The sequence below is a fragment of the Sinocyclocheilus rhinocerous genome, unplaced genomic scaffold (assembly GCF_001515625.1).
Source record: "Sinocyclocheilus rhinocerous isolate Xijiao unplaced genomic scaffold, SAMN03320098_v1.1 scaffold298, whole genome shotgun sequence".
Taxonomy (NCBI): Eukaryota; Metazoa; Chordata; class Actinopteri; order Cypriniformes; family Cyprinidae; genus Sinocyclocheilus; species Sinocyclocheilus rhinocerous.
The window spans coordinates 445643-462817 of NW_015650702.1; the positions used below are offsets into that span (position 1 = coordinate 445643).

The 17175-nt window shown below is 35.3% G+C and overlaps 1 protein-coding gene across 1 annotated transcript; it reads right to left on the reverse strand.

The window, feature by feature from the left end:
• Positions 1–1328: 1328 nt before the first annotated feature.
• Positions 1329–11392, reverse strand: LOC107712377 (P2X purinoceptor 1-like). The gene is made up of 12 exons (XM_016517612.1): positions 11278–11392; positions 9842–9913; positions 8787–8865; positions 6808–6895; positions 6348–6428; positions 5392–5533; positions 4675–4820; positions 4381–4471; positions 4234–4299; positions 3030–3125; positions 2370–2414; positions 1329–2251 (listed from the first exon to the last, which is right to left on the reverse strand). Exons 1-12 carry the CDS (start codon positions 11353–11355, stop codon positions 2246–2248), a joined length of 990 nt encoding a protein of 329 aa, XP_016373098.1. The 5' UTR covers positions 11356–11392; the 3' UTR covers positions 1329–2245.
• Between the last annotated feature and the right edge of the window lie 5783 nt (positions 11393–17175).

Sequence of the window (17175 nt, forward strand, 5' to 3'; positions counted from 1 at the left end):
GTACAGTAGTCTTGTCAGTTACTTCTTGATGTATGCTATGCACCTGTTAGTGTCTTGACGTACGGCATGTCCCTTAACTTATAACCTTTTACAGACTTCTCTCTAGGTTTGTTATTCCTTTTGATATCTATGTGAGACAAAACAACTAATGTTTAAACCCCTTTAAATTGTTTCCTGTTGGACTTTTGTATAAGCTAAACATATGCAGCAGCCAATATGCCATACCTCTGTCTGAGCAATCAACTCAAGTGTGAAGGCTTTATTTTCTTTTCCAGGTTTCGGCTCATGTGCAATAGATGAGGTTTGATCATTTGTCTACCCACATTTACAAAGGTTTCACTTATTTAAAGGAGGGGAGAGAAATGTGGCCATTTTGAGGCACTTTGTAGCTGCAAAACATTCTTACTATCAAAGCGTTATGCTTTTTTTAATTTCCCTTTCTTGATTTAAAAGTATATCAGAATTGTATATAAATCGTAGAACACTGTCTCACTCACATACCTACAGTTTGAACTGCCCAGTTATTTGTGTCAGAGTGCCTGATTTTGCTGGTTATTTATAGACGTCTGTATTCTGCTGCATTGATCTGAATGTAACTGTTTAAAAAATTCAAAGAAAACAGACAAAAAAGAGCATGTCCTGAGAAAGCACTGAATGCAACTCTTACTTTGTAAATATGTACCAAAGCACATAAAGATGCTATTTTTGCATGCTTTTTGTACACATAGACATAATCAAAGACAATAAAGATATCACAGGTGATTCAGGTTTCTTCTTTATGTTTGTCATTTAGAATTGTATTTTCAATTTTGCATGATAAAAATGAACTTGGAATCAATCAATGAAATTGACCTAATAATAATACATATAACAGTAGCTACTCAGTTGCTAAAATAGTATTTTGTACACAATAAAACCAAACAATCCTTCATGGTGCTGTCTGATTTCAAGATTGTAAATCATTTAATAAAAGAAAAAAAACCTCAAAACTCAAATTGAGGTAAATTCCAACAAATAAAAGCAAGTCATTGTTGCAAAAAACCCCAGACAGAATTATCAAGATGCCAGTGCAAAGCAGAGAGGTTTTGTATTACCCTGAAAGGGTTTTTTTTTTTAATGCGAGTTTCAATTATTGGTAACAATTCTCACTATTAACCAGTTGCATATTAGCATGCGTATTGCTAACATATTAATTGTTCTTTAGTACTTATAAAGCAATAAATAAATGCCTTATTCTGCATATTCTCTATATTTTAGATCCCATAATCCTACTCCATACCTAAACTTAACAATTACCCTACTAACTATAAATAAGCAGCAAATTAAGAGTTTATTAATTGTGAGAATTGGTCCCCAAACTAAAGTGAGACCAAACTATTTTGTTAGGTGGGAAGAAAGACTGCATGAGTGTCCAGAAATACCTGATAATTCTTTCTTGTACAATGACTACACGACTACTTTTAAAACAAATAAATATATGGGTATGGACTATTGATTTGATTAACAATTACTTTTACAGAGAGAGCACAAGCACAGCTAAGAGTTCCTGGATGAGCGGTAGTCATAATTTTATACCATTAAATGCTGCATTTGACCAATTAAAATCAAGCAGTCCGGAAGGCTGTGTACTAATAATAAAATACCAGACTTTTGACATAGAGCATCCTATGTTTCTTGGCTGAGTGTTTTGTAAACGAGCTAAAACAAAAACTAAAGGCCTAAATCACTCACCAGTCTTTAAGAGCTGGTTAGTTTCAACCTCATACCTTTCACTGACCATGTAAAGTTTATTTCACACAAAAATTAGAGGCTCACAGTTTGACTTGCTACAAAAACAACAACAAAAACCTATACAAAACACCTATTAGTAAAAAATAGCTATTTTAAAGTATACAGGATACCGTATCCAGAGTGACACATCCAGACATTACATGGTAATTGCCAAAAACTTTGGGAACCTTGTAAAGACCTCAAAAGCCTCAAAGAATTGTGTACCTTTACAGTCCTGAGCCTCTCAATATGAACACATCCAGTGGGTATTAGTTGAGTCTTAAATCATAACAGTGATTTAATATCTTTCCTCAGTAGTTTGGGAAGGAATTGTGATTTAGAAAGGAAAAGTGATGTCTGACAGTTCTGTGTGTCAAGTCTCCCAGCCGTCTTGCTTAATCTCCAGTGTTGAGGTGTTTTTTTCCTCTCTCTGTCTTCAGTGCAATAGTCAGTCGTCATGGCAGCCGTCCTGACTTCACTCCTGTGTACAGCAAAGATCTGAATTACTGTGACCACAACTAAAATTGAAAAGTTGTTTATAGAGATATGCTATAATTCTACAGGGATCTGCGGCTGCAAAGATTTGAATGGTACGTTACCTTTGGTAGATCTTTTTCTGTCTGTGACTGGGGCAAGGCTGGTTTCTGTGGAAGGGCAAATACATATCTGAGATAATTTCCCATGCTCCTATCAACCCCAATGTTTTTCTTCATCAGAAAGCTGCTAGAGTGGGAGTACTGGAGGTTAAGATGTGCCCTCATTTTCCTTTCTTTATAAGATACAAGTATGGTCAATGCGCTGTGTTGCTAGGGTAACTATATCACTGCAGAGATGTCTACAGGAAACCGTGGTGTAGCATGGACTTGAATGCAATAGTCTGCCCACATGCATACAGATAGAAAAGTAAGATAGTTGCTGACGCCTGTGGTTATACTTTTCGTCTCACACACACACACCCTCAGAAGTGCTTTGGACATTTGAATTATATTTAAATCCTGAATTTAATGTCCACAATGACACTACTACGGGAATGTAGCTTGATGTAAATGTTTGGAAACGGCATTGCATCTGCTCAAGTAACAGATTTGCGTGGCAGCTAACTAACTATGTATCTCTGCTGCCATCTTGTGTTTCGGTAGTGAACTAGCATTGGCTATCCACAGAGCTCTCAGAGACACACCAGCGATCACAAAGGCAAGTGTGACTCAAATGAAATATTTAATACCTTTTATTTATTTAAAAAAAATAAAAACACTCACCTCTTCCGGGATTTCTGTATGCTTGAATTTCATGTTTTTGTAGAAATCTCTCTCTGGAACAAAATATAGGAGGAGCAAATCGCACACAACGGTTGCCTTAACAAATGAGAGTAGATGTTAGTTCATTTCAATAAGATAAAAAGCACTTAGGGGATATTTTGAGCACAAAACAGCTAAGTGTATAGAAAGGTAAGCTTGAAATATATCTAATTTGATGCATCTGTTCTTGTTTCAGTTTCAAATTAGTCATCAACGCAGTCATTGAGTCATTAAAGCAGCACTATGTAACTTTTTCTGTGTTTAAAATTTGCAAAATGTATATAATGAGCGAGTACATCATAAATTCATCTTCCAAACCGCGTTTTTGTCTTATTCCGAATCACTACGGTACACTTATAATAAGTACTTATATTTGGACTATTGTAGCCTGGTCGGGTCGTCACCGCTGCGGAGTAACACATACCTGCGTGAATCGCCATTGACTTAAACTTAGAGAAGTAGCTCCGGTTGGAATGTTCTTCCGCGGGATGTGTGCAGTTCTATTTATTAACCGCTAAAGTGCGCCAAAAGTTACATAGTGCTGCTTTGACATACAGATACACTAGCATTCAAATTTTTGAGGTTTAGTATGATTTTTTCCATACTAATGCGAGGATACATTCATTTGATGAAAAGTGTTGTTGTTTTTTTTGTTTTTTACAAAGATTTCATTTCAAATAAATGTTTGTTATATTCCTCAAATAATCCTTACAATGTATTTCCACAAAAATATTAAGCAGCACAAATGTTTTTTTTAACATTAATAATATTAAATATATATTAAATAGATTATACAATTATATTAGATTATAATTATATATTAGATTATTAAATTATAAAGATATATATTAAAATCACTGATCTATACTAGATCATTACATATTACTGCTTCTACTGTATTTCAGATTAAATAATTGCAGCCTTGTTGAACATAAGATAACTCTTTCAAAAGCATTAAAAAATCTTAAGTCTATTACTTTATTTATTTACATTAACACATCTTTTAATTTTTACATGGATGGTACAACACAAAAGATTTTTACACCTGGTATAATCTCCTACATGACAGAAGAATACAAAATATGGAGTCTGTAGTAAAAAGTAATTGAGGAAATGATACCAGGTATCTCTTTATATAAATATAAGTTTATTCTCTGACACTCACCACTCCGAAGATTCCCACTCCTGAGCCTATAGCCGTCAACGTTGGGATGATATCAAATTTTCCTGCCTGCAAGGAACAGTTGTAAACAAATGGAAATTTGCATGTTCCATAATTTCTTTGTGAATGATCCATAAAAAATAAGCTTACCCGTCCATGAACAATGATGTCTATCCGTACACCAAACACCTTCATTAGTGTTCTCTTCTCCACCCCATTCTCCACATAATATTTAGCATATCTGAAACAGTCAGTATCACATAATAATTCTAGTAGCGGTTCCACTTAATATATTCTTAAAAAAAAAAAAATGTAATTCATTCTTTTACAGAAACCAACAAAGCTCACAGACTCAGAAATAATACAGTAAAGCACCACTCACCACTGAGCAGTCTAATTAAAAGTTGTCTTCACAAGGGAAATAGGTTAAACTTTCTTACCCACCTAAAATTGTATCCCAATGATGGTTTCTCTTCTTTGTCATTTTTCGCTGTTCCATAAAGACCATAGAATTCATACTTTGGTTTGCAGTGTCTGATACTGAGGTCCAGATTGCAGTCCCAGTCAATGAGAACTCCTATAGCACCACCCTAACACATCACATAAGAAATAACATGTAGATTATCATCCCATGTTTCTGTGATCTTCTCCGGATTTTAATCATTCACTACAATTTTGGGATAACGCTTCAAATAAGAAACTCACATTGTGAGATAAAAGGTTACAGTTATTCAGTTTAAAGTCACAAAAGATGTAAGATTACTATAGTGAGAAGTCACAATTGTTGGAATTTATGAGGAATAAAGTCACAATAGCAAGATGTAAAGCTATAAACATTGTATGATGAAATCACATTTATAGAACAAAATGTGAAAGTCTCCTCAAGTGATGTTGACCACAGACTTATTTTACTGCTATTCATAAATTCCCTTGGAAACCCAGAGCGAAGCCTACAAATCGACATCATGATTCAACAGCTATTAAGTTTGTAAACTATTCAATTCAGTACATCAGTCTTGGAAATCATCCCGATTACTGGACATACTAGAATGTTTTGAATGTAAGTATACTGTCTGAATGTATGTTTAAAGAACAAGTATCACTAGGAGTGTGAGTGTTAGTGGGTGTGTGTATTTACAATCATTCATGACAAAAACCTACCACACGAGCTATCTCTGAGAAATTGAACCCAGAGCGCTCAACGATGTCTCCCAGTCTGAAGATGGGACACAGTGGATCAGTCTTGGGATGATACAAACACGTATTGATGTAACTCTGATTCACACTCTCCACCAAGTTACTCCTAGAGAGAAAAAAGTGAGGAGAACTTTCATCTTTTAGACAAAGCGGATAAAGCTTGCATTTTAAGCCTGGCCTTCAATAACGTGTTAAGTACCATACTGTACTGTACAAACGTTATTACAGTATGCAGGGACGTTTCTAGGCATAGGCGAGCTAGGCGGTCGCCTAGGGCGCCACCAGCTGAAGGGGCGCCAATTAGCGCACGTACTGGCACTTTTAGCAGGGTTGTGATAAAGAGTGGCACGGTCACCCTGAAATATGACTGCCGCCCCCACTGGATCCCCCAACATTATTAGGCTAGAGTACTGTCAATCTGACGATGCCTGTATGCCACTAGATCAGAGTGCTGCATTTTTGTTTGCATTTGGAGCGCTCAACAACGCCATTAGATCAGTGGGGCTCTGTCAGTGCTTTGGCAAGGTAACACTTTTTTTTTGCCATGCATTAAAAGCTAAGTTCAAAGGCCAATTTAAAATATTGGTACAGTAAATAAAGATTTCGCCTAGGGCGTCAAATTGGCTAGAAACGGCCCTGACAGTATGTTATGACATATAAATGATTATTGATGGGAGAGAGACTATAAAAAAAAGTTAACTTTAGCTTTGGTTTAGCCTAAGTTGTTTAACGTGTATTTTCTTTTTTTTCACAAAAAAATTGCAGACATTCTTTAGTACCACAAGAAACCCCTGGCTTATATGAACACATTCAAAATAGGTCCTTTTTATTTCATTCTCCTTCCTCTGAATTTACTTGTTAGGCTTTGCCAATATACAGTACAGTACCACAAGGAACTTTTGAAAAATATAGAATTTTACCTTACTACATTAAACTGGCGAAAGGTAATGGAGTTTTTGATGAACAGTGTGTAGTTTTCTGCTGTCAGCAGGATTGGAGGGCTACAGAGAAACATAATAAAGTTAAATGGATCAGACCAAGACTGTAGGCTGATTCAAAACAAATTTAAATACAATCTGTCACATGTTCCAGGTATAAACAGACTTTTATGTTTAAGGCGACTGTCAAGTGTAATTTGATTCTCTTTTTTAGTTTCCAAGATTTCTACACAGACATAAAGTTCAAGACATTCAGGAATGGTGAGTCTTTGCTTTTTATTAAACCGTATCTTTTCTTTCATTATGGTGGGCTTATAAATGAAAGATGCCACATTAAAAAAAAAAGACAATAATTGTAGTCCAGGCATGCCACAATAACTGTTAGACACCCCATGTGATTGATTCAATTCATCAACAACAATAATAAAATAAGCATTCATACTCTGGTATTTGACGATCATCTTCAACTGGACACCAGGAGTAGATTTCACAAGTACTGGTATTGCTTATACACCTGCCCGTCATGTGCCCTGAGAGAGACAGTAATGCCGTAATGGAACAACAGTATAAAAGCTTTGGTGTTGATCAGAACAGACTAAAACAAAACACAGTCATGTGCCCCAAAAAGAGATGGCAGGGTATATCGTAGGATCCAAAAGTCTGATGTCCCTTTTGAAAATGCTTAGATTTCACATTTTTATCTAATTGATAACCCATTTACATTTACCCCTACATTACATATATATATACAGGTTCTCCAGGTTTAAAAACATTTTGAATCCCACATTTTCAATATGGATTTAGACTTTTGATACCCACTGTATATGCACAAACACACACACACATATGCATAAACAAAGTCATACTTGCGAATTACTCTCAGCACACTTGAGGTAGTGAAAAGGGAATCAAATCTGGTATTAAAATATTTTAAATATGTTCATATTTTCATATTTAAAGTATAAAATTGGTTGGTACAATACCGGGTAGAAGATTGTCAGACCGTGTGAAAAGCACTAAGATAAAATCAAATAAATTTGTACGGTTGATACACATCTATTCCTATTAGTAACTGACTGTGAGATTTCAGTGAGGAGCTGCCATGACTTTGATGTTACTAAATGAACTTTTCTCTGAATTAATGAGCATGAAGGATGATTCTATCAGTCCAGTTATTTAGGAATGCTTTCATCAGATTGCATTTGGTCATATGTTTGAAATTTCAGTCTGACTCTTTTTAACATTGCCAGGAACATTTACATTCACAGACTGAACTTGCTTTGGTGGTTAGTATAGTATTGACAAACTTTTGTACAACCATTAAAATACACTTAGTGTAACCATAACATATAACACATCCCTTGTGTCACAGAACATCATACATATATCAGAGACATGATACAATAAGCATGAAATGATATGCGGTCTGAAGCATGGCGTAAACAACCAGAAGGTTGTGTGTTGTCAAGGAAGACATCTGTGAATTTTACCCTGAGTTCACAGAGTCAGTATTGTAACACGATTAAGGAAAATATGTATTGAATGAAGTTTGTGCCAATTGCCCATAACTGGAAGTCAAGGTACTTTGAATTACTTCAATGTGAGATAGTGCTGTTTACTTACATCTGTATTCCTGGAGTAAATCGTTCTGCTACGCTGCACGTGAAACTGAGTCAATATTTGAGTATTTGTGACCCACACTGAGCTCATGATATCACTCAGTCTATAATGTGGGTTTGATTGTATTATTTTTAATCAGCTTTTTGTTTAGTGTTTATAAGCCATTGGTGTTCCCATACTACTACTAAGCTCTGCCAATCCTAATGATATCAAAAAAGCAAGATTTATTTAACAAATGACTTCAACTTATTTATGTTTGGGTAGCAGTGGAATAATTGTGCGTTGTTCCTGTTATAGAAACTGCTAGTCACGCCAAGTAATCTGAATCTGGATGAGAGCCCTGTGGAACTCTGGGAATTACAGACATCAGTGAGCATGGGGTAAAATTCATCAAAGATGTGGAAAGCTCAGAGAAAAAGCCTTAGAGCATGAGAGCAAAGCATGTTAGTCATGAATGTTAGTGACTTACGGAGATGGCAGCATGGATGATGTGCAGGTTTGTCAGTTAGGAGAGTGAGAGTTCATTAGGCCCCCTTTGATTCTGAGTAGAGTTTGAAACCAAATGCTTACGTGCAAGTGCACCAATTTTCTTACCCCATGATCATTTGAATTCTGCGGTACATATCTTAGACCACTGGTGCACTGATTTAGTTACCAATGAAGGTCAAAGGGATTATACAGTGCCCATGAAAAACAAGTGACAAAAAAAGTGAGTTCCTCTTCCCCCGGCTGCTAGTGATGTGAAGTTAGTCTGCTGCGCCGGTGCCTTCTGTCGGAAAAATGTAATGGTTAAAACTTTACCATTTCCCGTACGTTTGTATTTGCCCTCATCACAGTTCTCGTCACTCATACACTTGTTCTTGTTCTTCCCATCTGGCAGCTGAAATACACACAGGAAAGGAATAGCACTTTAATGGATATTAGTGTTTAATTAAGCCCCAGTTGGCTTGTTGAAAATATGCAAATGCCAGATCCAAATGAGACAGGATGCACAGAAGAGACAGAATAACCACAAAACCCAATTCTTAAAACTCATTTGTTTAAGCAAAGCTTTGTAGCTAATGCAATAAAGTCAAATAGAGAGTCAAGTGAAAGACAAATAAGACTGAGGTAAACCAAGAGCAGGTAAATGAATGAAGAGATGGTACATGAAGTCTAGCCATGTTACTTTGCTGGAAAGAACAAACAGATTGTATCACCAAACACAGGTTATATGAATTTGCCAAGGTCACCTGGGGAAATAAGTTACACTTTCTGTTTCTTTATAGGATATTTTGTATTTTAAACATTTTAATGAGCAATGCAGTAAATCGAGTGACAATCTGATTCACAAGTTTAACTGATTCAAAAGCAAAGTGTTTTCAAATCCAAATGGATTTAATGTGGAATAGAACTCTGTTCTTTTAAAAATGTGACAATTCCTTATTATATGGTATGATCTTGAATAATACGTACAGTAGTTTGTAACCCTAGGCGTGTGACGCCTGTCTTAAAACAAACTGGCTGAATTTATGCTTCATCTAGCAACACCAAAGACAAACTGCCACTCGGTGACGCACATGGCTTTACTCAGACAAAGAAAAAAAAGGTAAAAGTGGTATGATCACTGACAGAAGCCTCAGCAACTCTCAGTTAAGTTTTAGTTTGGTCTTGAGCCAGGACTGGTGCCCCTCAAAAAAAAAAAAGTTTCATGGCGGCCATCGACCCTTATTTCTGAGAAACTGTATTTTAACTGGGGGGGAAAGATGGTCAGGATATGACTCATACAGAGATCTTAGAGAGAAAAAAACAATTATGACAGTCACGATGATGAAAGCCGATAGTGATGAGACAATAAGAAAAAGATATTTACCTACCTCAGGACATTTGTCCTGTTTCTGTCCCACAGTAGCAATGTAGTTCGTCATCACAACAAAAGATGAGTCACCCTGGAAAATGGAACATAAAGGACTTGAAGGGTTCCACATGACCATATGTAGTTTCAATATCTAAGCTTAAAACAGAGCCAGAGTGCCATGTTAAATTTATAGTACATCCTTTGTCTATTTGGTGATAAAGTGGTTGCATAAGAAGTGGAGTGTTTGAAGCTGACTGTGCTTGCTTGATTTCAGGCTACTGTTTTTGACACCCCTGCATGACATGATGAATGTCCTTTTTTGAAACCAAAACCTAAACCCAAAACAGACCACCAAAAAGCCACCCACTGTACATATGATTCAGTATTAAATGGTTGATTTACACTGTTTGAAGATAAGCATGGCTATATTTTCAGCTTGCATCTGAGACACAGCTGTGTTTAAGGCTGAATCTAAGGTTTAAACTCAGCCTTAAATAGTCTAAGTGTCATTCCATCTCTCGTGTCTCTGCTCTGCTAGCACTGTTAGCTATTAGTGACAGCAACCTGTACTCATGAAAACCAGTGATTTTTTTAAAATTGTTGAATAGTTTCCTGTCATTCTAATATGCTGATTATCAATGTTAAAAAGTTGTGCTTATTTTTTTTTTTTTAATTCTATGGAAACTGACATTTTTTCAGGATTCTTTGGTGAATAAAATGTTCTATAGAAAGTCACCATAAAACATGAAAACCCAATGTGTGTGTGTGTGTGTGTGTGTGTGCGTGTGCATAAGCGCTGATATTTGTTATCGTGATGAACATTTTGATGTTTGCTTTTTGGACAAAATATTTGTTGACTTTATAAAGAAGCTCCTGGAGCCACTCCTTTGATTGCTGAATGATGACGTGTTTACTTTTCTGTCAACAGTCTGTCTGTTTCTTATTGCACTGGGTGCTTTCTGTGAAATAAGTTCATATTCCTAAACTGCTGCAGGCTGTTGTCATTAAGTAATAATGGCAGACATTTTCAATGATTTCAATGATGAAATAACTTTATAATCAACAAGTATTTCTCCATTAGCCTTCTAAATAGCGTCACAATATTCACAATATATTGCCATGACAATATCAGTAGTTTCTCAGTCAGAGTGAGAATAACCCGCACATGACTGCAGATGTTTACACAATATGATTACATTTATCTGTGATTAGGCCAAATTCACAGCCAAAATGACTCCTATACCAATATAAGTATGTTTAAAATCAGAAAGCATAAACTGAAATTTATTGGATGGACAATTACCCAGTGAGTGTCCCACATCTGCATTCAAAAATATATTTCTTCATTTTTGAAATAATAACAAAACAAACAAAAAAAATAATGATAACTATGTATATAAATTAGGACTTCTGAAGTTTTCAGTTCTGAGGCCAAAATTAGGAGACACAACCCACCTGTTCAGGAAAAACAAAATCAGCTGCATCCCATATCCTCTCCTTTCCGCTGATATTTGTGAAGGACACTCCCTTCATCTTGGTGAAGATGGAGCCTATGGCGATATCTATCGCATGGTAGCCTCTCTCATACATGAACACCCACCTAACAAAAGCAAAAAACAATTCATGACCTGATCTGGTTTAATCAAGCTGCAGTCTGGAGATCTTTTTTGTGTGTAATTATTACCTAAATCATAAATTAGATCTATTGTATTTCATAGTGTATGGTTTGAATACCAAATTACTTAATAAATAGTGTCTTTGTGATTTTACTTATTAAAATCATTGTCATCCACATACATGACATTTCATGGCAGCCATAAATAAAGGTACCCTTTTCACATAATGGATATGAATAAAACCTGCAAATTACTGCATATAATTCATTTTCAAAGACCTAATTCTTTGATACAGGGTTACACACAGGTATATGAAAAATCTCATTAATTTTCCACTAAAATATTCCTGTTGTTGACAGTGTTGACAATTATTTTCAGAAACATTGTGAATGATTCTGTAAAGCCATTCTTTCTTTCTTTGGATTCATGAGGTGTCAGTGAAAGTAGGGTTTCAATGTTTAAATTACATTTGATCCTAATACCTTTGAACTACTATTAGTCTCATTTTTATTAGTTACTGATTGACAATAACAATAAAAACATATTTATCAGTGCATTATTTTATTCAAGTAAAAAGTGTATACTGTGCCCTCATGATTTGCACTATTAAGCTTGCACAGCAGTTGGAAAATGTGAAACTGACATTTTTTCAGGATTCTTTGGTGAATAAAATGTTCTATAGAAAGTCACCATAAAACATGAAAACCCAATGTGTGTGTGTGTGTGTGTGTGTGTGCGTGTGCATAAGCGCTGATATTTGTTATCGTGATGAACATTTTGATGTTTGCTTTTTGGACAAAATATTTGTTGACTTTATAAAGAAGCTCCTGGAGCCACTCCTTTGATTGCTGAATGATGACGTGTTTACTTTTCTGTCAACAGTCTGTCTGTTTCTTATTGCACTGGGTGCTTTCTGTGAAATAAGTTCATATTCCTAAACTGCTGCAGGCTGTTGTCATTAAGTAATAATGGCAGACATTTTCAATGATTTATGTTAAGAAATAACTTTATAATCAACAAGTATTTCTCCATTAGCCTTCTAAATAGCGTCACAATATAGGTGTTTACTTGCCATGACAATATCAGTAGTTTCTCAGTCAGAGTGAGAATAACCCGCACATGACTGCAGATGTTTACACAATATGATTACATTTATCTGTGATTAGGCCAAATTCACAGCCAAAATGACTCCTATACCAATATAAGTATGTTTAAAATCAGAAAGCATAAACTGAAATTTATTGGATGGACAATTACCCAGTGAGTGTCCCACATCTGCATTCAAAAATATATTTCTTCATTTTTGAAATAATAACAAAACAAACAAAAAAAATAATGATAACTATGTATATAAATTAGGACTTCTGAAGTTTTCAGTTCTGAGGCCAAAATTAGGAGACACAACCCACCTGTTCAGGAAAAACAAAATCAGCTGCATCCCATATCCTCTCCTTTCCGCTGATATTTGTGAAGGACACTCCCTTCATCTTGGTGAAGATGGAGCCTATGGCGATATCTATCGCATGGTAGCCTCTCTCATACATGAACACCCACCTAACAAAAGCAAAAAACAATTCATGACCTGATCTGGTTTAATCAAGCTGCAGTCTGGAGATCTTTTTTGTGTGTAATTATTACCTAAATCATAAATTAGATCTATTGTATTTCATAGTGTATGGTTTGAATACCAAATTACTTAATAAATAGTGTCTTTGTGATTTTACTTATTAAAATCATTGTCATCCACATACATGACATTTCATGGCAGCCATAAATAAAGGTACCCTTTTCACATAATGGATATGAATAAAACCTGCAAATTACTGCATATAATTCATTTTCAAAGACCTAATTCTTTGATACAGGGTTACACACAGGTATATGAAAAATCTCATTAATTTTCCACTAAAATATTCCTGTTGTTGACAGTGTTGACAATTATTTTCAGAAACATTGTGAATGATTCTGTAAAGCCATTCTTTCTTTCTTTGGATTCATGAGGTGTCAGTGAAAGTAGGGTTTCAATGTTTAAATTACATTTGATCCTAATACCTTTGAACTACTATTAGTCTCATTTTTATTAGTTACTGATTGACAATAACAATAAAAACATATTTATCAGTGCATTATTTTATTCAAGTAAAAAGTGTATACTGTGCCCTCATGATTTGCACTATTAAGCTTGCACAGCAGTTGGAAAATGTGGTAACAGTTTAGTAAAGGAGCCAATTCCCCCTATTAAGTAGTTGCTTAGCATGCCTATTATTAAAAAATTGGCCGTTTATTAGTATATAAAAGCACATATTCTGCATGACCATATTCTACATCCCTAATCCTACCCAATGCTTAAACTTAACAACTACCTTACTAACTATTAATGAACAGCAAATTAGAAGTTTATTGAGGCAAAAGTCATAGTTAATGGTTTGTTAATAGCGAGAATTGGACCGTAAAATAAAGTGTGACCGAAAACGTTTAAATGACATAAGGCATGTTTTATAGTTTGCGTTTCAAAATATGTGTGTGTGTGTGTGTGTTCATATGTACTTGAACCGTCTTGTGTCATGTAAAAGTAGGATGAAGCAATAAGATTTTGGCCTCATGCCCTCTTGCATGACACGACAAACGTTATTCTTCCCTTTGAAGCATGACTCTCAGTCTTATCGTCTTATACACCTAAAGATGACATACTGCTCCACACAGACCAAAACTAATGCTATTGCAATAGTTTATCGACTTGATCGATTTGCGTTTCATTCAGCTCACCTCACTTACAAAGACAAACAACTTCCACATGACAGATAACAGAAGCACCATCCACTTTTAGCTGCACGACATGCAGGTTTATAGTGTTTAATGCTTTTTAGTTTTGAATACCCAAACAAATACCTCTGTCAGCCTGTTGAAATTTGGACTAGAGCTGTATTTGATTCATTAAGGGTGGTCTCACTGATAAACAAAAAGGAGTAACAAAGAGGGATGAGAGAGCAGTACAACTCCTGTGCTGTTCTATGATCACAGACATTAAAGGAGGTTTATTGTACATTATAGTATAATACAGTGATATAACACATTGTAGATATACACAGTAAATAGGAGACAGCTAAGTATCACTATATAACAGGCATTTTCCAATTGAGTTATTCCTTCAGTGGCTTTATGTACTGCACAGTAGTCATTGATTTGAAGGGAAGCACAATGCACTTATTTGGTTACTTGCAAATTGTATTGTTTAGAGCACACAAATGACACCCACATGTTAACTGATGCTCACTGGGTTGCACAATACAGGTTTGAATTACTTAAGAGGAAATGCTCAGCGTTTGTCTGGACTTGACTGTTGTAAAAGTTAACATCTGTCAAAGTCTGCTTTTTCTCCATGAATGACTACAGCATGTCATTTTACTGCAACACTCATATCATGAACATAAGTGAATTGTTTCGTACACCGACGCCACGTACATCCAGTTATCTAATACATACTGAGGGTCAGCTGTTAGCTCTATGACAGGAGATGAGCTGCTGATACATTACTGATGCTATAAGCCATTAAATCTAAATCAGACACAATGAAAAAAAAAAAAACATATGGGCATACTTTCAAGCAAATCAAGTAAACAAAATAATTCTCAGCTTCAGAAATGTGTCTTTTCTGAAACAATAACAGTTTGATGGTGTGCTGCTAGTTAGACTAAGCAGTGCATTATCTTAAATGATACATCATGACAGCACTTAACTTTTCAATTCAATATAAGGCATGAGCTGTTAGTTTGTTTGCATTCTGTACATTTTTTGCCTTTGTTGAAGCATGTTCTGTTCAGTTACTCATGCTCAATGATTTTTATCCGCTTTTTCAGAATTTTTAAGGATAAAATAAATCTCTTACCCAATTATGTAGGCTAGAACACCCATTTGGATGATTCGGCACACGACTGCAACTCTTTTGTTCCTGACCAGAACCTTTCGAGGTGTTTCATATTCAAAGAAGAAGTTTGATAAAGTTCTTTTTATTTGAGGTTTCATCCTTCTCCTTGAAAGGAAAGAGTACAAAGATGTGTTATAGGCCTATCCTCTTCTCTGTCTTCACAAGGTTCTTGTTCACTGGTAAGATGTCCTGGTAAGCACTGTAAGATGTTTATAGAGTGCTGACTTTCTAGCTCGCCTCAGCTTTCTCTGTCTGTCTTTCTCTCTCTCTTCTAAACCAAAAAGTTCTCAAAGTAAACCGCCCACTTTGAGTTGTCTTCATCCCCCCTCCTCTTATGACTGTAACACAAATTCATGTGAGGGCGGAGTAACAACTCCAATTGCAAATAAAGGCTTAATGCCCACCGCACATCTGTGACATGCCTGAAACAGCCTCTCTCTCTGTCTCTCTATGACTGCTAAAGTTAAAACCCAGCACAGTATGGGTTCATTTTACTGTATGTTCACAGGATTATTCTTATAAATTTATGAAGCACCTCAGTTCCAATTGCTTTATACAGTTATATGGACCACCATCAGGCATCAAACCAGCCTTTGAACTATCTAGAGAGCTCCAAAAATGCCTGCAGTGATGTGAAATTTCTTCATTCAGGGGTTCAATATCATCACGCTTCTCCAGTGCACACACTGACAAATGTCCTCAAGTAAATTGCTTAACAACGTAGTGTGCATACAGTAGCCTATTGTTATACAGAATATATGTATAAAAGATGCAAACGATCAGCCTCAGTCGCACAGTGGTGGTTTGCCCAGTGTAGGTGTTTTAATGTGTGTTTTAAAGTAACATTTTGATGTAATTCTTTCCTTATTCCTTATTATTATTATTCTTCTTTCCTTATCTACAAGATATTGCACTTTTTTTAAATTGGAGTATCAGAAGTAAAAACAGGTATTTTCTCATTCCATTTTATTCTTTTTGATTGTCAAACTCCAGAAAAGGCTGTAAAAAGCTTTAAAACAAAAGTAAGAGATTAGTTTATTTGATTTAGTTTAGGATATTTTAGTTATCTGTATATTTTGATTATTATTAAATAAATTATTACATTTTATATTGTTATTTTAGGTATTGTTGAAATACCAGTCAAATTAATTTTGCTCAGAGCAGCACAGTCGTGGCGTGTTCTTTACTAATGGTGCGTCACCAATAGGGGACGCTATTACTCTGTACTTTTATTCAGCACAAGCACGACGTCTTTCTCGTGTTTGTTAAACCTGCTTCAGGCGATTGGAGTTTCTCCGTCAAATTTTCCATTAACAGAGTGAATCCATTAATTTTAGCGCCATTAAATTATGCAATTTTTCCATAATGTGGTGTTAACCAAAGTTAAAACACTAGTTACGTACAGGTAGAATGAACCCTGCTGATTTGATAGCTTTCTTAAAGGTTTTTTATTTATTTATTTATTTGTGTGTAGCTGACCAGACGTGTGTGTGTGTGTGTGTGTTGTTTCAAATTCAGTCAGTTTTCTTTGAATCAGAATCAGAATCAGAATTAGCTTTATTGCCAGGTATGTTTACACATACGAGGAATTTGTTTTCGTGACAGAAGCTTCCACAGTGTAACAGAATGACAGTGACAGAACAAAAAACACAGATAATAAAAAAATAAAAATAAATAAAAAATAAAAAAATAGAACAAGTAAAATAAGGAATAAAAAATATACAAACCGACAATTGTATGTACAGGTATAGAACAATAGACAGTTGTATGTACAGGTATATTATGTGGAATGTTTGACAATGTTTCATTCTC